The following is a 22,670-nucleotide window of genomic DNA, read 5'->3' on the forward strand; positions in this document are numbered from 1 at the left end:
GATATTTGGGGAGTTTTTATACAGCCGGCATGGAACTCCATTTGGTCCTGGAGCTGAAGCTGCCCTTGCCTTCCTCACTGCTTCCTCAACCTTCCTCCACCTTGGAGGACAGTCATCCAGCTGGTGTTCTGGTTGAGGAATTGGTGGCATGTCTGGTGGTAACTCCCTCTGTTCATATCTTTTGCTGTCTGTGTGAGTTGTTTTCAGATGGTTCTCAAACTCCCTCTTTGGCACCTTAAGTGACCCGCTCTTTTCCTTTGTGAAGAGTCCTTTCACAAATCTGAAGGGATCCTTGTAGAAGGATGTTCTCGCTCTTTCCTTCCTCTTGCAGCTCTCCGCAGTCTTCCCAGGCGTCCCTTCAGGTCTGTTTGCAGGAGGTCGATGCCCACTCTTTCCTCCAATGAGGCTCTCTTCCATTGCTTCCTCAAGTCCCGTCTTTCTTTGACAAGGCGCTGGATTTCTTGCTGCCTTCTGGACTTGGGAGGTGTTGTTGGTGTCATGTCCTTCTTTCCTGTCTCTTTTGTTCCGAACCTTTCTACTCCATAGAAGTAGATCAGATCGCCCATTTTCTCCAGTTTCTTTTCTACTGTTCCTTTGATTCCATCCAGGATTTTGATCAGGTCTGCATCGATTGTCGCCCACTCGTTCTTGCTGCTGGACTTTGGCCACTTCACATGAGGTCTGTGGCCTTGTATGTTCTTCTCCAAAGAAGGTTGCAAGTGACTTGGTTCCAAGTTCTCTGATGTGCTTGAATTACTTTCAGCCACTGGGGTACTGATGCTCGGTGGACTGTGGGTTAAATCCTGCCGCTGAGCTTCACTCGCCTGACTTGACCTTTCTCTCAGAAGATAATGATCAATGCGAGGTCCCGGCCTCACTTTCTTCAAGCACTTCATCCGCCCTTGATGTATTCGTAGGCCTCTGATGGATGTTACCTTGGACCAGCCACAGCTACATAGTTGGTGCTCCTGTCCTTCAGCTGATGTACCAATTATCTGGTTCGTCATCATGTTCATTCCAGGGTCAGTTACCGGGTGGTCAGCCGATGAGTCATCTTCCGCCCCCGCTCTCGCAGACTCTAGGGGTGTTTTTCTCTTTAGACTTTTCGTAGCAATGAGGGGTGGCTTTTGTGCACTTAATTAAGCGACGGAGCCTGCCATCATGGATAGCTAGTCCATGACAGCCCCGTTAGGGTCTTTCCTTCCTGTCAGCTGTCTTTCCATTCCGTCACATGGTCTTTTCCTTGTTGTCAGCTGCACTTTCACAGCAGTCACTGGATTTCTCCAGCTTATCAGTTGAGCTTATAGGACTAGATAGTACAATCCCTTAGATCAGTCGTGCCCAACCAGTCGATCGTGATCGACCGGTAAATCGCGCGCTGGTTTCAAGTAGACCGCGAGATTATTTTGGAAAATCATTTAATTTGATTTGATTTGGAGGGGAGGACAACAAACGTTCGAGCAGTCCTGTGTATAAAAGGCAGCCTGAGCCAATCGATACCGTCTACATTCCGTATATTCCGGACAGCGAGCTTCACCCATAGGGATGCAAATTGATGCCTTTGTTTTCATGGAGTGGCATGAGTGGGGGTCGGGCCCATCACCTGGCAGGTACAGTATAAACATGGCTCTGAGACCAGCCTTGAGTCACTCGAAACTGCAAGATGAATGGAACACCACCAGCTAAAAAGAGGTTCATTCAGAGGACGCTACTTTTCAACAACGCAAGCAAGACTTCACTGCCGCCAGAGCCAGGACCCTCCGACGAGCTGCCGGCGCCGCCAGGGAGCAGCTCCAACGGCGCCTCCGACGAGCTGCCGGCGCCGCCAGGGAGCAGCTCCAACGCCGCCTCCGACGAGCTACCGGATAGCACCAGCGTCAGCGCCGCAAGCAGAACCGGAGCAGCCAAAAGACCAAAAACATATAATTTCCATGAAGAGTGGGAGGAGGCTTACTTTTTTGTTTATTTCAACGCAAAATCAGTCTGTCTGATTTGCAAACAAACTGTGGCTGTGCCGAAAAAGGGTAATTTGGAGCGGCATTATACAACGATGCACAAGAAACACCGCGCAGATTTTCCTCCAAAAACAGTCCTACCGGTTCAAAGGTTGACATCCGGTTTCGATCTGCCGATCGGCCACCAGATGGCGCTCTTGAACCGCTAGAGGGTTGAGAGGAAATCAGCAGTGTGTCTCAAGGCTGCAGAGGGGAAATATGATTCCGATCACAGATTTTTGAAATATTGATATCAAAGACGATTTACGCCGTCCTCGGCAACTTGAGCATGGCTAGGAAAGACGCCTAAACACGTTCCCGGCAGTTAAAGTGTTAAAGTGCAGATTGGCTTAGAGGACGATAATGTCTTGTATGAACTACCATTAATATAAATCATAACAACACAAATGTGTTCCATCTTCATGTGAGATGATTTTCAAAAAGGTGCATGAGTCAATGCAAAAAAATAGAACAAGCCATTTATACTGCTGAAAGTTCAGAAATGTTTTCACTCCATAGATAGTTTTTTTAACGCTTTAAATAATTTAAATTAATCTCCAGAGTTAAAGCATTAATTTTGATAGCCGTAGTCATTACGTCACTATGTAGCACGTGAACGCACGTTTGGTGCCAAACTTTCAATTAGACCGACATGATCAGCCGGTAATACATCTGTAAAGAGAAAACAAACACATACCATTGAATTGTCTGTTTTATTTAAATCTGCACAGCAGTAGTCTGTTTATACTTCAGAAGTATATTTACTCAGTCCCCACACTGAATGATAGTACTACAGGTAAATGATGAGCCTTGAGTTGGGAGGAATGGTGGTGTTGACTAGTCTAGTTAAGTAGATGCACTCACATGGAGGTAAGACTGCTGAAACTTGACAAGTCCTACTGAAGTGAAATGCCATTATGTACTCCCCCTCATGTCAGTAGAAACTCCAGAGGTTTGTACATCATCATCACAATCTAAGTGTTATGTCGCCCAACAGAAATACAGTACATTCACATGCAGTGAGTCAAGGTCTGAGACTATGTGGTTGTGTTGCATCATTCTATGGAAAACCCCATTAAATACAAGCTATAATAAATACATCACAAGATAAACAGGTAACTTCATATGGTTGATACTGGGATACATGTGTTGATACTTGTACTCTGGGATACATGTTGTACATAAAAGGAACAAACAAACATCTAGTTGTCCAAACTACGACGAGCTAGTCAAGATGAGAAGCACGTTCAGCCTCATACCCCCCCCGACACTCAACTAACCGCCTCGGACAGTCCTTCATACCAGCGGCCATCAGGCTCCACAACAGGGGGCAGGGACTGCGGCCAGACATCCAACTAGAATAGGAACCCAAGGAGGACAATAACACATTGTATGCATATACGGGCACCTTATGTGAATACTGTATATTTCAGTTAGTTAGATAGAAAATGATAACACTACCTTATGCATACTGCACCTTATGTGTCACTGTGCATACTGTATTTTTCCAGTTAGATAGTAAATTATATTGACTTATTTGTTTACACTGCTTGTGTTTTTACTACCTGTACCCCCCCCCCCCCCCCATGCTGGCTGCTATGATGCCTGAATTTCCCCAAGGGGATCAATAAAGGAATATCTTATCTTAAACTAAATTTCAATGTTTATTTCTATACATTACATACTAATTCCTAGTAATCCAACATGCTGATTAAGTTATGTCGCTGGTGGCTAAAGACTATTCTCCATCCTGTATTGACAATTAATGTTTAATTATTTTACTTTTTTTTTTTTTACTATAGACCTATATACAAGTGCTAGCAGCATGAAGAAAACAAAGTATGTTTCCTTGCTATATGACTTGGAGTTATACACATTATATATGAATTGGGGTTATACACATGCATTGAATAATAAAAGATTGCATACAATAACCATTAAGAGGTATATTTATTATTTATCACATTCCAATCTGCAAATGATCACAGCACAACTTCCAACATAAAAAGCCACTAACTCAAAAATACAGAAACTGGCTTCCAAACTATAATTGATCAACAATGTCTGCCTCTAAATGCATAGGTTCAAATTTAAGCAAAGATCAATGTTATTGTAGCACGTACTAACAATTTAATTCACTGAATGTTGAAAGAAGGATCCCACAAAATCTACTAATATGACATTAGTTGTTGACTTTCTTTTTTTAAACTTACACACCTATCAGGATCAATAAAGCAAGTAAGACTAGGAAGCAAACAAATAATTATATTTCCAAAATGTCCACAAACTGAGGTATCCACAACCTCCCTACAATACAATAGTAATGTGACTAGAGTACAACAATAAACACATTCAGGTTTGACCATCCAAGCTCTTCATGAATTTATATGTGAATCAACAAAAATACAAATACATGTATAATACAGGCTATTGGTCAACAGTATAGTGAACAGGGAATGTCTCCAGTGAACAGGGAACCTTTGAATCGGACCAACACTTAGTTCTAGAGCAACACAGGAGCCCTGCTTTCCACAGGTCTCTGGAGATTACTGCAAACATATGGTGCATACATGGTGATGACTTAACCAGCTCCACCTGTATATGAAGAGGACTTAACCAGCTACACCTGTATATGAAGAGGACTTAACCAGCTACACCTGTATATGAAGAGGACTTAACCAGCTATACCTGTATATGAAGAGGACTTAACCAGCTATACATGTACATGAAGAGGACTTAACCAGCTATACCTGTATATGAAGAGGACTTAACCAGCTATACCTGTATATGCCGAATATTAAGAGGACTGAGGTGACAAAACAAATTATTCATTGTATAAATTAAATATCAGAATTGTGCAGAAACATTTTAACTCCCACGTGTCTTTGTCATCATAGATCCTGTGTGTCCAAGTCCCAGCATCCTAAAGGACCACATCACCACAGCACCATGAAATAGCAATATATTGTTTTATAGGGAGGGACTATGGAATGATGTAGATGGAAAAAAATAGTAATACCTCATCTTATAGGAACTGCTAACTTATCATTCCATTGAGCTGTAATTAACACAACACAAGGATTCAATATGTTCTGATGGCATCACTGGTTGGCCATATTCAAAACAATTTACTCTCAATAACTGTCAAAACTGCAAATGGATGTGTGTGAGATTATGTGCAAATACAGCATTGCTTTTTGGTGAAAAACCCCTTTAAACTGTTTCATGCCAAAATGAACATGACAAGTTAGCAGCTTCTAATCCCAAGAAACCTACACCGTTTTTTACATGACACTATTTTATAGTAGAGAGATTAAAGGTTAACTCTGTCAAATATATTCAACATATATGTAACTGTGAAATGATAAAAAAAAACAGCGGTTCCAGTAGGAGGGAGACAGGGAGGAGGGAGATGCATCGAAGTTCAAAATTCCAGTATCGTGACCAGGGTTTCCGTTGTCCGGTAATTACCGTTTTTTTTACCGGGGAAATCTGTTGAAGTCCGACATATTTAAATATCTCCGGTCATAATGTCCTGTGAAAATAATTCCCTCTAAGCACAATTTGAATTGTATTAAAATAGTTACATTTGTTTCATTGTTGCTTCACCAAGCAGGTCTAATAATGACAAAGATGTGTGTTCCTATATCATATCACGCGCACAGCCAGTTTCAATTTCAGTTCCTGACATTTTTAACCAGTGGAGAAAGGTAAGAGAGATTTCCCTATCGTTTTTCTTATATGAATTATTCAACCTACGTTAATAAAACATACCTGGTGATCAACTACAGTTTGCTGTGAACATTATGATATGTGTGTAGTGTTCTGATAACGACTATTGGTGAAGCGATGTCGAAATTCATTTGGGTTAGGCAGCTGTGGTTTGCTGATGAGAATGGCGGGGCGGGAGCTTGATGCTGGATTAGCGAGAAGCATGCAACTGCAGAGCCGCAGAGCTCACAGTTGTGCCCGCACAGTGCAATACTCCAATTCAGCCATTGGCAATTCAGCCATTGGGTGGGTGGCGCTGCTGAGCGGTCCCCAGACCGGACCCGAGAGCGCCGCTGGCTCTGCAGTTGCATACTATTGGGATTAGTTTATCGCTTCGTTGGGAGGCGGAGATAGTCATCACGCAAGTTTAGATTTCAGTGAACCCCGCGATAATGTTGCCGTCTCTCTGCCAAATTTCTCAGTTCTTCGCTTGATATAATTAATAGAAATGTCCAATATAACGGAATTCGTTAGCTCATAAAAATGTGATTATAACAGACTGCTGTTTAATGTCGGGCCGACTGCCCACAGACACCTATTTGATTTCAAGTCAGCAGCAGCACAGAGTCTCGAGGGACTTATTTTATTTGGAATATAATGACTGTATACGCAAAAGTAGCCTAGTTTTAAGTAAAAATATTATAAATCTACATGCCTTGAGGATGTCATTATTTATATAGCCTGCCTATCAATTGTTTTTAAGCTCAATAAACTCTGACCGGAATTTCTCCCATTTGTCCGGGAGATTGAAATCTTGCAGGACACGGAGACCGGCACCAATATTTTCTAACGGAAACCCTGATCGTGACAACACTAGGAGACAGGACACAGGGAGGAGGGAGACAGGGAGGAGGGAGACGGGAGACAGGGACGAAAGAGGAGGGAGACAGGGAGGAGGAAGACCTCAGTACTTGGGTCTCTTCACGTCCACCCCGTCTGCCTCCATCTTCTTCCTCTTCTCGATGATGGCGCTGATCTTCTTCCACTGTCGGTCGAGCTCCGCCTTCTCGTTGGTCTCTTTGAAGCGCCGGGTCTTCCTGCCCTCGGACATCTTGATGCCGTACTGGAAGGCGGCCTTGGGCAGGGCCTCCTTGTTGTTCATGTAGTCCGAGTATTCTTCCTGCGTGTCGAAGTCCCAGCGTCCTAAAGGACCCTTCTTGTTGCCTTGGTCCATCTTGGTATAGTCCACCTCCTCGTCGCTGTCCACGGCCAGGTCGTCCATGGTGGCGGGGTAGCACTCTGCGTAGCTGTTGCTCATCCCGAAGAAGTCTCCGACCTGCTCCTTCTTGCTGGCCCCGCCGCGCTGCCCGGCCGTCTCCTGGCTCTGCCACTGGCTGCCCGCCTCGCCAGCAAACTTCTCGTTGATCATCTTGATCTGGTCGTTGACCGTGGCGGGACCGTCCTCAACCTCCACCGCCTCCTGGTCGTCCAGTTTCGGTTTCTCAAAGTAGCCACGCCTCCTCTTCTCCTCTCTGTCCCGTTCACGCTCTCCTTTCTCCCGCTCTCCCTTCTCTCCTTTCTCTCCCTTCTCCCTCTCTCGGTGTCGCTCCTTCTCCTTGGGAGGGGGCTTGGCGGTGACCGCCGAGGTGTCATACTCCCCGATGTCGTCGAAGATACCGGTGTCGGCCTCTGGGGCCTTCTTCTCCTCCAGCTTGCCCTTCTCCTTCTTCTTCAGCTTCTTGTTGCGGGTTCCCTGGCGCAGGTAGGACAGGATCTGGGTCAGCTTGCTGATCACAATGTCGTTAGTGGTCAGCGTGGTCTGCGCCTCCATGGTGGGGCAGTCGGCCTTGCTCCTGATCAGGGTGGTGGGTATGTCCGTGTCGGCGTACTCGTCCTCCAGGTCCACCACGTAGGCCATCCTCCCCGGGAGGAAGAGCTCGTTGCGCTCCAGCTGGCGACCCTTGAACAGGATGCGGTAGCAGTTTCTCCCCAGGCGCGTCTTGAACTCGATCTTCTCCTCCGGCTCCACGTCTTTCTTCACCTCCTTCTGCACCTTCTCGATCAGGTCCTCCTCCTCCTTCTCCTTGCTGGTGATCTCGGCCCTCACCTTCTGGAGCAGGGCGAAGTCCAGGCCTTTCACCAAGTGAGTGTGCTCCATGTCACCACCCAAGAACTTGGACTCCTGGATGAGCTGTCGCCGCTTCTCTGCCGCCGATTTGTCCGCCTCGGCTGTCGGTCCCACCGCCCTGAAGGTCACAGAGGTAGATCAATGTCAACGTCACCACAATAGGACCGTAGTGGGTTTATATACGCTACAGGTAACCAGCCACTAGATGTCACACTAGAGCACCAACATGCCATTTATCCAATCAGGTACAGGGAGGGCACAACATGTAAACAATAACATTCATTTTGGAACAGACAAAATATTTAAAATTATAAATTAATTAAATCAATCGAAAAGCAATACTGTTATTCCACACCTGACCTAGGGCACCAACTGTAACGGAGCTGGCCGTGGTTATGATAAAAGTATTGTTAAAAATACATTGCGCCATCAAGTATTTCTATGCGAGAATAACCAACAACTATATGGGACACTGGTTGTCCTTTTAATTACATAACGTGATTCCAACCGAGTGTTTCGTGGATAATATAATATCGACATAACACATTCGTGATAATTAACCCTTTTACTGCCGCACTACCAAGTGGTTAACCCTTTCACTGCGACAATACATGTCAAGAGGTTAACCTTTTCACTGCCACACAACAGCAGGTAAACCCTTTCACTGACACACTACAGAAGGTTAACCCTTTACTATCACACTACCGACGGTAAAGGGTTAACCTTCCGTCGTGTGGCAGTGAAAGGGTTAAGAGGCATTTCATTTGATATCCGTCCCATATTCAGCCAGCTGCTCACCTGTAATTAGCAGTAGTGCTGATGAGCTCTGTCTCCTCGTAGTCCTTGTTGACGCCATCCCTCCTCTCTCGCGCCCTGTCTCTGTACTTCTCCGCCAGCTCCCTCTCCCTCTCCACTTCCTGCTGACGCAGCTTGGCGTAGTAGCTCTTCTTCTTCCTCCTGCGGGCGGCCGGGTCCTCATCCTCAAGTATTCAAGTTCAAGTTTCTTTATTAGTCGTCATACAAAATACAGAATACTGTATGAATGCTTTTTCCTGTTTTGCTCCTGAGAGTGTGCTAGATAAAATAGAATAAAATAGTATAACATAGAAAGTCAAAAGTACGTAAACAAGTGTAAACAAAAGTGTTCAATATACAAGTGTATACAATACAGAGTAGAAAAGAAAAAAAGTAACTGAGTTACAATTAGGGGTGGGAATCACCAGTTTCATCACGATACGATATAGATTCTTTGGACAACGATACGATATTTTCCGATATCACAAAGTCTGCCACAATACGATACGATTCGATTCAGGTGCCTGCGATCGATATGAGACGATATTATATGCCCATTTAACACAATCAGTAACATTTAAATCAACAAAAAAAAGGCAATGGAAATATCATGACATTTTTATTTTTGATCTCTTCCAGACATTTAAATGAAAAACAATCTATTGTTTTTAATACAAATAGACCTCCTGTTCACTGTTTTTTTTTTTTCCGATATTAATATCCTATCACAGCGCTGTATTTTGGCTGGAAAAGGCATATTGGGAGTCAGAAGGTGCAGTACCGGCCAGATCCTGTTAGTGGGGCTATCTCGAGAATGCAGTAACCCCCCCCTCCTTCCCAGTCCCTAGTGGACCTCTGCTGTTCTCTCTATATGGCTCTGATCAGCTTAGCTTAGTTAGCTCACGCTAACACAACGTTAATTTCGGTATTTAACGCGACGTGGGCATAAAGGAATGGCGAGGATGGAAAGCATGTTAGATGCATTTGACCCCTTGTGGGGAAAAAACAGGCACTTATTTCGGGCAAAATAGGCAGACTCTGAAGCAATGCTGTCTAACTTCTACACACAGAGATATTATTGTTGTTGCAGCCGGGCGGATATGCTCATGAGGGGATTTTCAAAATAAGAGTCTATCTTTTTACGTTGCATCGATCCTATTTGATAATTGATAATAGATCGATATATCGATCTGGATCAATGTATTTCGTTACAATACAATATACAGCAGGGTTAGGAATTAAAAAAAAAATTCAAGGGCTTTTTTTGCCCCCCTTAATTGATTTTCGGGGGCTTTTTTGTATTTCGGGGGCACAACATTTTTATAATGAAAATTAACATAAAGATTATAAAACATTGTTGACACTTTTTTTTACAGTCTTCGTCCCTATGTTTGATAACGTAATGTTAATGTCTCCATATATAGGGCTCTACGCTAACCTTTTTCCCAAGGATCACATGTGCTCCTAAATAAAATTTTAATAAATTAAATACAAATTTAGGAGCACACAAAGAAATCTAGCAGCACAGTGACAATTGTTCAAGTAACACACACACACACGATGTGTGACATGGCTTGGTTTCATGTTTTGAGGTACCTTCAATTATCTGTAAATAATACATTACATACTCTAAATAGATGAAATATGATTGTCCCTGAGGGCAAGTTGTGTTGTTGTCTTGATATATCTACAAATAGCAGACGAATAGCCGGTTGCCTCTGGATCAATGAATGTCTAATATTGAATAATATTATTAGCCATTTTATTTTTAACATCCCTAATTCCAACAGTCAAGAGGCTTGTTTCAAATTGATACATGAAAAACCCCACACACGCAACAACATCCACCTCAAACACAACAAAAGAACAGAGCATCTCATGAACTTATGTCATGGACTCTATGGACTGTCAGCTGAACTCGCACCAATGCATAGGGAAATAGTCAGACATCCCAGAATTATTTCATAATACAAGTTTTGAATGGACGTTTGGATTAAAATCATCCCGAAGACAGCACTGGAACGTTTGTGAGTATAGGCTCTGGCCAGATCTATCAATGAAATACGTTGCACGCTCAGCGCTGTGGAATGAAGGAAATGCGCATCGGGATCGGATTTGGATGTTATTCTTTGAAGTTGTGTTACAAATGGAACGGTCTTTCCCCCGCCGAACACAAGTTACTTAACGTTACACCGGTCACGCTATGCAGATGCTTAGCTTGCTAACGTTAAGATAGCAGTGTAACTTAATGTTACACTATGCATGCTTGAAAGCAGAGCTCTCCGTCTGTCTGTGTTCGCACCTCTCAAGTACCTGTAACACGCAGCGGTCCCCGCCTCCCTCCCTCCTTGCAACAAACATTCCACCCAAAAACTGAATTTCAGTCCAGTTTCTGAACTATTAACAGCGGAGCTGTTTTGTAATCTTCACTCGTCTCGCACACTGCAAGTAAATGATTTTTCCGGTTCGCACACATACATTATTAGGGGCAAATACGAGGGAAATGCTCGCACTGTAGAGCATAGATATAATTATATATATAATTAGTAAACTGTCGGGGGCTTTTCTTGCCCCCCTTAACTGATTTTCGAGGGCATTTGGTCAATTTTCGAGGGCATTTTTGCCCCAAGCCCCCGTTAATTTCGAACCCTGATACAATGCAGAAATGGGATGAGGTACAACTTAGGGTATGGTGCAATGAGGTACGAGTTGTAGTAGGGCTGGGCGATATAACGATAACGATAAATATCGCGATATATTTTAATAATCGATATCGAATATCGAAATAAAAAAAAAATCGAAAAATCGTTTTTTTTTTTTTTACCTGCAACAGGGCAGTTTTAAAACCAGAGAGTGGACAGACTTGTCTTTCTTGCCTGCAACTTAAAGTAATGGCTTTGCTTGTCCAAATGACAATACTGACCAAATTCAGATTTCTTTTTCTCTTGTCCATTTATTTTGTTTGCTTTCTAATTTAAAATACATTTTGAAACCGTCTGTACACAGTAGGCTATGTGTGCTAGCAGAACTAGACTCCAGTCACGAGTCACAGTGCACATGTGCGGTGGTTTGTCCACCAAAAAAGCGCCAAAAGATCGAAAATAAACTAGCAGAGCCAGAACTGTTCAACTCCTCTGGAGCCACAGCCAGCAGAGAAGCCGGTTTACTTTAGCTTTTAAACCAGCTGCAGCCTGAGAACTGGAGTGTGAGGGGATGTAACACTAAAGATGGCGGCAATGACAAAGAATTGCTGCAAAATAAACATACATCTGTTGTAAAAAAAAAAAAAAAAAAAAAAAAAAAAAAAATTATACTTATAACAATTCGATAATTATCGATATCGAGAAATAAAATAAAATTATCATATCGTTATCGCGATATGATTTTTTTCCATATCGCCCAGCCCTAAGTTGTAGTGCAAATGTCTACAGGAGGAAACTAACTTTTTGGCTTACCAGCCAACTGGCGAGTAGCTGATTTTTTTTACCAGCCAAACAGATTTTTTACCAGCCAAAAATAAATCGCTAATTGTGATAATTACTTCTTTGTATGTCTTTGTCTAAATTAATTTTCAATCATAGTAATAATCACACCGTGTGTGAGGGCCGACGATCCACTCCACTGGTCAAATTACTTACTTGTGAGTAGTACGTCCGTTGATAAAGAAAAGCAATGTCCACAGCCGCTCCAGTGCAAAGTAAAGATATCCAAATGGTTTATTTGCAAAGTCTCTCTTTACAGAAGTGGTCCTAAATCTACTTTCCTAAATATCCCTGTCACTACTACAAATATTACTACAAGTGGCTCCTACTAGCTACAAGTACTAATACAAGCTACAAGTACTACTACAAGTGGCTCCTACTAGCCACAAGTACCAATAGAAGCTACAAGCTACTTCTCGCTAACTAGAAGCTAACCACTGCATACAGTTCCAATAGACTAACATTACTAGGGGTGGGACGGTACGCAACCGAACCGTGTACCGTTCGGCACAACCTCCACGGTTCGGGGGGGGGGGGGGGTCTGTGTATTGTACGTAGGGCTGCAACTAATGACTAATTTGGTAGTCGACTAATCTGCCGATTATTTTTTCGATTAGTCGACTAATCGAAAACCAATGTAAACAACAACAAACCAACATTTTTTTTTTTAATTACCTATCTTTGTGAAAGTGGCTTCTCAGCTCTGGTCCAGCTGAAGACAGAGCAGAGGAACAGATTGGACATTGAGCATGACCTCAGAGTTGCTTGTCTACCATCACCCCAGACTTTGAGACTCTTGTCAGGAGCAAACAACAACATCATAACATGATGATCCCATAGCAAATTAAAATAATGACTCATGAAACATTTGAATTTGGATCTTTAAGCCACTTTAAATGAAAATGTATTTGAAGAACAATACAGCAATCACTCATAAGATAAATAAATTAAATAATACAAATTAAAGTGGAAGTGTACTTTAAATAACTTTTGTTTGCTGTGTGTGAGAGGAGTCCGTGTGTGTGTGTATGTGTGTGTGTCTTACTCTGATCGCTGTGTGAGTGAGAGGAGTGTGTGTACTGTGTAATTTGTGTGTGTGTCTTACTCTGATCGCTGTGTGAGTGAGAGGTGTGTACTGTGTAATTTGTGTATGTGTGTGTGTCTTACTCTGATCGCTGTGTGTGAGTGAGAGGAGTGTGAATGTGTGTGTGTCTTACTCTGATCGCTGTGTGTGAGTGAGAGGAGTGTGAATGTGTGTGTGTCTTACTCTGATCGCTGTGTGTGAGAGAGGAGTGTGAATGTGTGTGTGTCTTACTCTGATCGCTGTGTGTGAGTGAGAGGAGTGTGTATGTGTGTGTGTCTTACTCTGATCGCTGTGTGTGAGTGAGAGGAGTGTGTATGTGTGTGTCTTACTCTGATCGCTGTGTGTGAGTGAGAGGAGTACATGTGTAATGTATTGTGTGTCTAGTCTGATCATCATCTCCTGCAGGGGAACAATGTTTTCAATGTCCAAAATTTGCTATGGGATCATCATGTTATGATGTTGTCTGGAACCCTGAGAAGCCACTCTCACAAAGATAGGTAGTGCACAAAAAAAAATAAAAATTAAATAATTTTTTTTTAATGACTAATCGACGCAACAATTTCTCGTCAACGATTTTTTATAATCGACATCGTCGATTATGTCGACTAATCGTTGCAGCCCTAATTGCACGGTTCCGGGGATGCGCAAATAAATAAAAAAACTGCAGCCAGGTGCTAGTCAGTTTGTGTAAAAATGGCAAGCACAATATAAATCAATCTTCATTACGACTTTAAAAACATAGCCATTAACATTACATAGGCCTACACACACCATAGCGTTAGCAGTTTGTACAACACAACGCACGTTTTAACTATGGTAGCCCCACTAGCCCCAGCTAATACAGTCAATGAAATGTTATCGTAGCTACTAGCTAGCAGAGGAGGAAATGAGAGTCTGAGAGGCGGGGTGTTTAAAGACAATGATAGGCGTTTATTCAACATCCAAGAAGGCTAACATACAACTGTGTTTTACTAACTCCAACCGGGACTATTGCTGCTTTCGTGCTGCTTGTTGATGTTATGAACTCCTCCTAAGCTGATGGTCCCACACGCTAAAATGTCCGTGGGGACCCGCGCCAACCCATAGATAGTTCCAACTCACCGAATTATGTAATCCACCACAGTTGCACTCAATATTTAAATAATGTTAGTCTAAATAAATGTAGACAGATAATGTACGTATTTTAAAAATAGAATGAACAGAGCAGTGTTGTTTTTAAACAGTACAGTGTGTGTGTGTTAGTTTGATGTATGCTGTCAGTTCGGTCTTGTGTGCCAAACATTATTTAAGGCTGTAAACACTTCCTCCTTGTGGTAAAATGATGTGCCTGATGTCAAACTACCTCATTCTTTCAGTTTTTGCATGACTACGTCCTTGAGAATAACTGAAAAGTTGGATTATTTTTAGGCTATATATATTTTATGCTGATTCTGGTATTTTTGGAGTACATTTTTTTTTATATAAAAAACAACATATCGAACCGAACCGAAAACCGTGACCACAAAACCGAGGTACGTACCGAACTGTGGGTTTTGTGAACCGTCCCACCTCTAAACATTACACCTCTGTGATTTAAATGTGTCCTTAGTAACTTATACTCGAGGGTTGTACTAGGGTTGGATGCAGTTCCCCGTTGGTCTGTTTTCCATCTTCTGCTGTGTTTAACGTTATCTGTTTGCGAGTGCTCCCTTGACTGATGGCCAGTATCGCAGGAACTTTTATTAAACATTCTACATGTCCGCGGGTTGGCCAGTACTGCAGGAACTTTTATTAAACATTATATGTCCGTGGGTCTTGTGCAGTGCTCTCGTGGCACTGTCAACTAAAGCAAGCACTCAGAAGACGCGCACCGTTTGCCAGTGACCGTGATTGCAAAATGTTTTTGTTTTGTTTTGTTTACTCGCCAGTGTGGCGAGTGGTCTTCCTGAATCACTCGCCAAATATAAAAAATACTCGCATTTGGCGAGCCAAATGGCCTAATTTCCTCCCCTGCAGATAAAGTGTGTTAAAGTGTCTAAAAGTGGGTGCTACCTCGTTGTAGTCCCGGGGCATCTCATGGTGCCTGCCGGATGACCCCTTGGAGGGCGGCGCGGAGGACGGGGCGGACCGCGGGGTCATCAGCAGCTTCCTGAAGTCATCGTTGGTCAGCTTGGACTGCAGGGCCGACCGGTGGTCTTCAACCTCATGGCCGTCCGGAGCCAGGGGGTTGGAGTAGGTCTCCGTCTCAGGCATGTTGACACGACGTTAGTAGTAAAGGCTGAATGAATGGATGAAAACTTTATTTAACAGATTGCAGAATGGGTACAATACAGTACGGCTCAATACACACAATTGTTGACCCTTTCACTGCCACACTACAGAAGGTTAACCCTTTACTATCACACTACCGACGGTCCACTAGCAGCTGATCCTATACTGAGGAAATCTCCATCTCTGCTTATTTTTTAAAGCAAACTACAAAAAAAATTCTCATATCCATAAGTAGTAGATAGATATATATGGTCATACATAGGTATGCAGCATTTGGTGGGGGGTAGGTTTGTAGGCAGATGGGTGGGTGCTTATGTATTATTATGTACGCTGTATACAGTATAATGCATGTATGCACTGTGTACTGTATGTATGTTTGTGTTAACACGTATCTTTTGAATGTATTCTGGTACTTTATAACATGTATATTTTTGTATTTTAGATTTTACAAAACAGGGGAAGTTCCCGATAAGTCTCTAGTCTAGGCTTCTAACTTCTCCTTCACAAATGGGTTATAACTCATTATGTATTGTTTTTACTTTTGTTTAACTGTGTTAATAAATAAATAAATAAATACAAAACAGTACAAATACAGACCAGAGAGAGACTATTGTTGAGGCCTCGTCGTGAAGTGTGTCGGTGTGTCGTCTCTAATAGAACGTGTCAGCGGCTGCACCGGGGAATAATGTCGCTGGTTTAGCTTTTTACTTCATCTGTTCGTCGAACGGGCGACTAAATAAATCTGCTGCGCGCGTTATTAGCTATTAATAAGACAAATAATACCATAAACAGTAACGTTAATAAACACACCGCGCGGAGCAGGAGACGGCGACGAAAACAACCACGGTGTGTATCCACTTCCGGCCCGGGCCTGGAGAGCCTACTTTAGGAGTAGGGTATGCACTGATTTTACCCAACGGAGTTTCACTTCCGCGTTCGGTACACGCGCACCGGTGACTTCCGTTAACAGCTGTAGTCCCTTACCTAAGTGTAGTCAACACCACAGCCTGTGACTGGAATTTGAAACGTGGATACTATCAACTATGAGAAGGACTACAGTGGCCGAGGAGTCTAATGTACGGAAGAGGGGGAAAAAGGGAGTATGGAAGCCCTTGAAACCTGAGGCCACATCGCGTGTCCTGCACGCGTGTTGTTTTTTAACAGCGCAGCAGTGCAAGAATGTGACAATTTGACCATGTGACCGCGGCAACGCGGGAGAGCGGCAGTGCGGAAATAGGCTGTCTCTAAGACAAACTCTAACCTTAACCAGCTCCTTAACAGCGCCTAAACTTAACCGTTCTAACCTTAACCAACTCCGAAACAATGCCTAACCTTAACCTTAACCTTAACCATGCCTAACCTTAACCATAGAAAGAATATTGCCATTCTCTAAGACAAACTCTAACCTTAACCAGCTCCTTAACAGCGCCTAAACTTAACCGTTCTAACCTTAACCAACTCCGAAACAATGCCTAACCTTAACCTTAACCTTAACCATGCCTAACCTTAACCGGCGAAAGAATACACGTTAAAAAAAAATCATGTTAAAATTTTTTTTTTTTTATGGGATTCGAACTCGTCAACAACGGACCGCAGGACCGCTGCTCTGCCAGGTGAGCTGAAGCGCCGAATGAAAATCATGGCGGACATGACATAATTCCGCTCGCGCTCTGCCGCTCCGCTCGCTCTGCCGCTCCGCTCTGCGGTTGCCGCGCCTGCCGCGGGGCATGGCGCAGCCAATCAGGGAAAACGCGGAAGCAAAAGCAGCACTGCTGCGCTGTTATTAAACAATAGGCGTCCTGCACGGTAGGAACGGGCTAATGCGACCGGACTTGGGGAACGCAATAGGAATAGGACATTTCTTCTTTTTTTTTTACTCCATTCAGTAATAGGCTATAGCTAAACTATACGTAATTAATTATCACAACTACCTAATCTTTTCAGAAGAAAGGAATATATATTCATCATACCATAATAATAATTGTGAGGTTTTGCCCGCTGCTCACTACCTTTTCTCTGTCTTCTTTAAGCCTACTGTTAGGAATTCCCTATTCTCTGTCTTCTTTAAGCCTACTGTTAGGAATTCCCTACTCACTCTCTCTAGCCCCCACCCTCTCGTTCCTTACCCTTAGTGGCCACACCTGTTTGATATTCTATTATCTCTCGCACCTGTGGTGGCAGGCTAATTAGTCCCCCTGTGGGCTTTAAATACCAGGGCGCTTCCCCTCGTTTTGGCGTGGGGTCGTGTTGTATACTTGCCGAGTCATATTCTCTAAACATCTAGACTCTTTCGGGAGATCCTCTGTCTGCCTATGCTGTTCCATTCTCCGGCGTCGAGATGTTTGCTCCAGCCTTCGCCTGCTGTCGCCGTTGCCTGAGAGTGGGACTGGTCTGCGCTCCCTAGACTTCCACGGGAGGCATCCCAGTCATCCACTTCAGACCCCCCGCGCAGCTGTCGTCCTGACGCACATCCAGACCAGCGCAGACGCTCTCCAGTCCACAGCGCGCAACGCGCATCTTCCAAGGACGCTCGAGCTTGGCACGCTCTCCAGACCAGCGCGCAACGCGCATCTTCCAGACCTTCGAGCTTGGCACGCTCCTCCGTACCAGCGCACTGACGCGCATCTTTCAGACCTTCGAGCTTGGCACGCTCCTCCGTACCGGCGCACAGACGCGCATCTTCCAGACCTTCGAGCTTGGCACGCTCCTCCGTACCAGCGCTCTGACGCGCATCTTCCAGACCTTCGAGCTTGGCACGCTCTCCAGACCTCAGCGCGCCGACGCGCATCTTCCAGACCTTCGTGCTTGGCACACTCCTCCTGGCAGACGCACCCCGATGCGTCTCTCTGTTCCGACGCGCACACCAAGGTGTGGCGCGCCACTCTGTTCCTCGGCTCCGACAGTGGCTACCCGGTGGACGACATCCTCGCCACCGCCACTGTTCCAGCTCCCTGTTCCGACGCGCACACCAAGGTGTGGCGCGCACTCTGTTCCTCGGCTCCGACAGTGGCTACCCGGTGGACGACATCCTCGCCACCGCCACTGTTCCAGCTCCCTGTTCCGACGCGCACACCAAGGTGTGGCGCGCACTCTGTTCCTCGGCTCCGACAGTGGCTACCCGGTGGACGACATCCTCGCCACCGCCACTGTTCCAGCTCCCTGTTCCGACGCGCACACCAAGGTGTGGCGCGCACTCTGTTCCTCGGCTCCGACAGTGGCTACCCGGTGGACGACATCCTCGCCACCGCCACTGTTCCAGCTCCCTGTTCCGACGCGCACACCAAGGTGTGGCGCGCACTCTGTTCCTCGGCTCCGACAGTGGCTACCCGGTGGACGACATCCTCGCCACCGCCACTGTTCCAGCTCCCTGTTCCGACGCGCACACCAAGGTGTGGCGCGCACTCTGTTCCTCGGCTCCGACAGTGGCTACCCGGTGGACGACATCCTCGCCACCGCCACTGTTCCAGCTCCCTGTTCCGACGCGCACACCAAGGTGTGGCGCGCACTCTGTTCCTCGGCTCCGACAGTGGCTACCCGGTGGACGACATCCTCGCCACCGCCACTGTTCCAGCTCCCTGTTCCGACGCGCACACCAAGGTGTGGCGCGCACTCTGTTCCTCGGCTCCGACAGCGGCTACCCGGTGGACGATGCCCTCGTCACCGCCACTGTTCCAGCACTCTGTTCCTCGGCTCCGACAGCGGCTACCCGGTGGACGATGCCCTCATCACCGCCACTGTTCCAGCACTCTCTCCCTCGGCTCGGACAGCCAGCCGCCCCGGTGGCGATGCCTTCGTTCCCGTTGCTGTCCCTGTACCATTACGCATGCGCCTGGGTGAGTTTTGATTGTGATGTCACTCACCCAGCGTAGTGCCCTTGCCCCCGTTCCCGCTGCTGTCCCCGTACCTTTACGCATACGCCTGGGTGAGTTTTGATTGTGATGTCACTCACTCAGCGTAGTGCCCTTGCCCCCGTTCCCGCTGCTGCCCCTTTACCTTTACGCATACGCCTGGGTGAGTTTTGATTGTGATGTCACTCACTCAGCGTAATGCCTCTTGCCCCCGTTCCCGCTGCTGTTCCTGTACCTTTACGCATACGCCTGGGTGAGTTTTGATTGTGATGTCACTCTCCCAGCGTATTGCCTCTGTTAGTTAGTTTGGACATTTCATCTCCCAGCGTAATGCCTCTGTTTTTGGTTCTCACTTAGAATAGTATTTTTGGACTTTACATCTCCCCCTGTGTGTTTGTCACACGAAGATATTATTACTTTGTTCACTTTGTTATTTGGACTGTTCTGCACCTGCTCTGTTTTTTCCCTTTTGTGCATTAACTCTCTCCTCTGTCCTGCAGAGCGGCCCAGATGTTTTCCCACCAGTCCCCAGTTCCTCCCTGTACCCCAGCCCGCCTCCGCGGGCCTCAGTCCCCTTCTAGTTCCACCTAGTTTCCTGTTCCCTAGTTCTCCCCTTTCTAGTTCCACCTAGTTCCTGGTCCCAAGTTCTCCCTTTCTAGTTCCACCTAGTTCCTGTTCCCTAGTTCTCCCCTTTCTAGTTCCACCTAGTTCCTGTTCCCTAGTTCTCCCCTTTCTAGTTCCACCTAGTTCCTGGTCCCAAGTTCTCCCCTTCTAGTTCCACCTAGTTCCTTGTCCCTTGTTCCCCTAGTCCCCGTTTCTCCTGTTCCCTAGCTCTCCTAGTCCCTAGTCCTCTCTCCCTAGTTCTCCTTGTCCCTGGTTTACCTAGTCTCTAGTTCCTCTGTCCCAAGGCTTTCCCTTAACCTTCCCTTAGGCGTTCCCTTACTTTCCCTTAGTGTTCCCTTTTCCTGCCCGCCTCTTAAAGGCACCTTTCCTTCCCCTCATATTATATTCCTGTATTTGTGATTCTCCCTTAAAGGGACAGTGCCCTTTTCCCTGTATTTCCCTGTTCTAAATAAATACCTGTTTCTTGGCAAACCATCATACCTGTCTTGTGTTGTGCGATTGGGGTCGGTTACAAACCATAACAATAATAATAATAACCCCCCAGCTATCATCTCTAGCTACTAGGATGGGGATCAATTCAGCTGTAAACTGCACCTTGCTGTACGTCCTAGTGGATACTGTCGTGACCACTGTCCTGTATACACACGGATTACAGATCTCCATATTCACAGAGGATATCCGGAACTTTAACACCCTCTGCTCGGTCCTGGACCTCTGGGGCACCGTGGTGGTCAGGGCGTCCCTGCTGCTCGGAGCCTCCACAGGGGTGGTATGGAACAGAGAGGACGGTCCACGGCGGGTCCTGGTTCTGTCCACCCTGGTTCTCCTCATCTGCCTGACCGTCATCACGTACGCCCTGGTCAAGCTGCTGATGCTGACCGAGCAGGGCTCCCTGGCCCACCAGCCCTGGTTCCTCAGCCTGTTCTCTTGGTCCTGCGTGTGTGTCCCCTGGCCACCGCGTTCCTCTGGAGGCTCCTCGGGAAGGTGGCAGTGCCAGCTATACCTGTATATGAAGAGGACTTAACCAGCTATACCTGTATATGAAGAGGACTTAACCAGCTATACCTGTATATGAAGAGGACTTAACCAGCTATACCTGTATATGAAGAGGACTTAACCAGCTATACCTGTATATGAAGAGGACTTAACCAGCTATACCTGTATATGAAGAGGACTTAACCAGCTACACCTGTATATGAAGAGGACTTAACCAGCTATACCTGTATATGGAGAGGACTTAACCAGCTACACCTGTATATGAAGAGGACTTAACCAGCTACACCTGTATATGAAGAGGACTTAACCAGCTATACCTGTATATGAAGAGGACTTAACCAGCTATACCTGTATATGAAGAGGACTTAACCAGCTATACCTGTATATGAAGAGGACTTAACCAGCTCCACCTGTATATGAAGAGGACTTAACCAGCTATACCCGTATATGAAGAGGACTTAACCAGCTCCACCTGTATATGAAGAGGACTTAACCAGCTATACCTGTATATGAAGAGGACTTAACCAGCTATACCTGTATATGAAGAGGACTTAACCAGCTCCACCTGTATATGAAGAGGACTTAACCAGCTATACCTGTATATGAAGAGGACTTAACCAGCTATACCTGTATATGAAGAGGACTTAACCAGCTATACCTGTATATGAAGAGGACTTAACCAGCTATACCTGTATATGAAGAGGACTTAACCAGCTATACCTGTATATGAAGAGGACTTAACCAGCTATACCTGTATATGAAGAGGACTTAACCAGCTATACCTGTATATGAAGAGGACTTAACCAGCTATACCTGTATATGAAGAGGACTTAACCAGCTATACCTGTATATGAAGAGGACTTAGCCAGCTATACCTGTATATGAAGAGGACTTAACCAGCTATACCTGTATATGAAGAGGACTTAACCAGCTATACCTGTATATGAAGAGGACTTTACCAGCTATACCTGTATATGAAGAGGACTTAACCAGCTATACCTGTATATGAAGAGGACTTAACCAGCTATACCTGTATATGAAGAGGACTTAACCAGCTATACCCGTATATGAAGAGGACTTAACCAGCTACACCTGTATATGAAGAGGACTTAACCAGCTACACCTGTATATGAAGAGGACTTAACCAGCTATACCTGTATATGAAGAGGACTTAACCAGCTATACCTGTATATGAAGAGGACTTAACCAGCTATACCTGTATATGAAGAGGACTTAACCAGCTATACCTGTATATGAAGAGGACTTAACCAGCTATACCTGTATATGGAGAGGACTTAACCAGCTATACCTGTATATGGAGAGCACTTAACCAGCTACACCTGTATATGAAGAGGACTTAACCAGCTATACCTGTATATGAAGAGGACTTAACCAGCTACACCTGTATATGAAGAGGACTTAACGTTAGGTTATGACTATAACCAAGTTCTGTTAGTTAGGGGCGATGCTTGGCATCGCTACTGCACTATCTCGCGTACGTGCACGCGTACTGAATAAACCACAAATGTACCTCTAATACCAGTATTAGTCTGACCACACCCCTCATCAGCTTACCTTCATAAGCAGGTGTGTGGTCACCTGCTCTCCTCCTTCCCAAGCTTTCACCACAAGGTGAGGACAAGGGCTGCAGCGGCGTCCGATGCCAAGCATCGCCCCTAACTAACAGAACTTGGTTATAGTCATAACCTAACGTTCTGTATCGTTAGTGGCTTAGCTTGGCATCGCTACTGCACAAGG

The 22,670-nt window shown here is 45.2% G+C and overlaps 1 protein-coding gene across 2 annotated transcripts; it reads right to left on the minus strand.

Annotated features, from left to right (window-relative positions):
* Positions 1-3,937: 3,937 nt before the first annotated feature.
* On the minus strand, positions 3,938-16,307 carry LOC311247245 (protein Red-like). 2 transcript variants are annotated; one of them, XM_084337588.1, is made up of 4 exons: positions 16,255-16,307; positions 15,226-15,451; positions 8,632-8,813; positions 3,938-7,951 (listed from the first exon to the last, which is right to left on the minus strand). In XM_084337588.1, exons 2-4 carry the CDS (start codon positions 15,424-15,426, stop codon positions 6,670-6,672), a joined length of 1,665 nt encoding a protein of 554 aa, XP_084193714.1. In that variant the 5' UTR covers positions 15,427-15,451; positions 16,255-16,307; the 3' UTR covers positions 3,938-6,669. The 2 variants fall into 2 exon arrangements, with proteins under 2 accessions (XP_084193714.1, XP_084193713.1); XM_084337587.1 differs by having other exon boundaries at positions 16,042-16,297.
* Between the last annotated feature and the right edge of the window lie 6,363 nt (positions 16,308-22,670).

The sequence above is a fragment of the Notolepis coatsorum genome (genome assembly GCF_963971535.1).
Source record: "Notolepis coatsorum genome assembly, chromosome: 20".
Classification (NCBI taxonomy): domain Eukaryota; kingdom Metazoa; phylum Chordata; class Actinopteri; order Aulopiformes; family Paralepididae; genus Notolepis; species Notolepis coatsorum.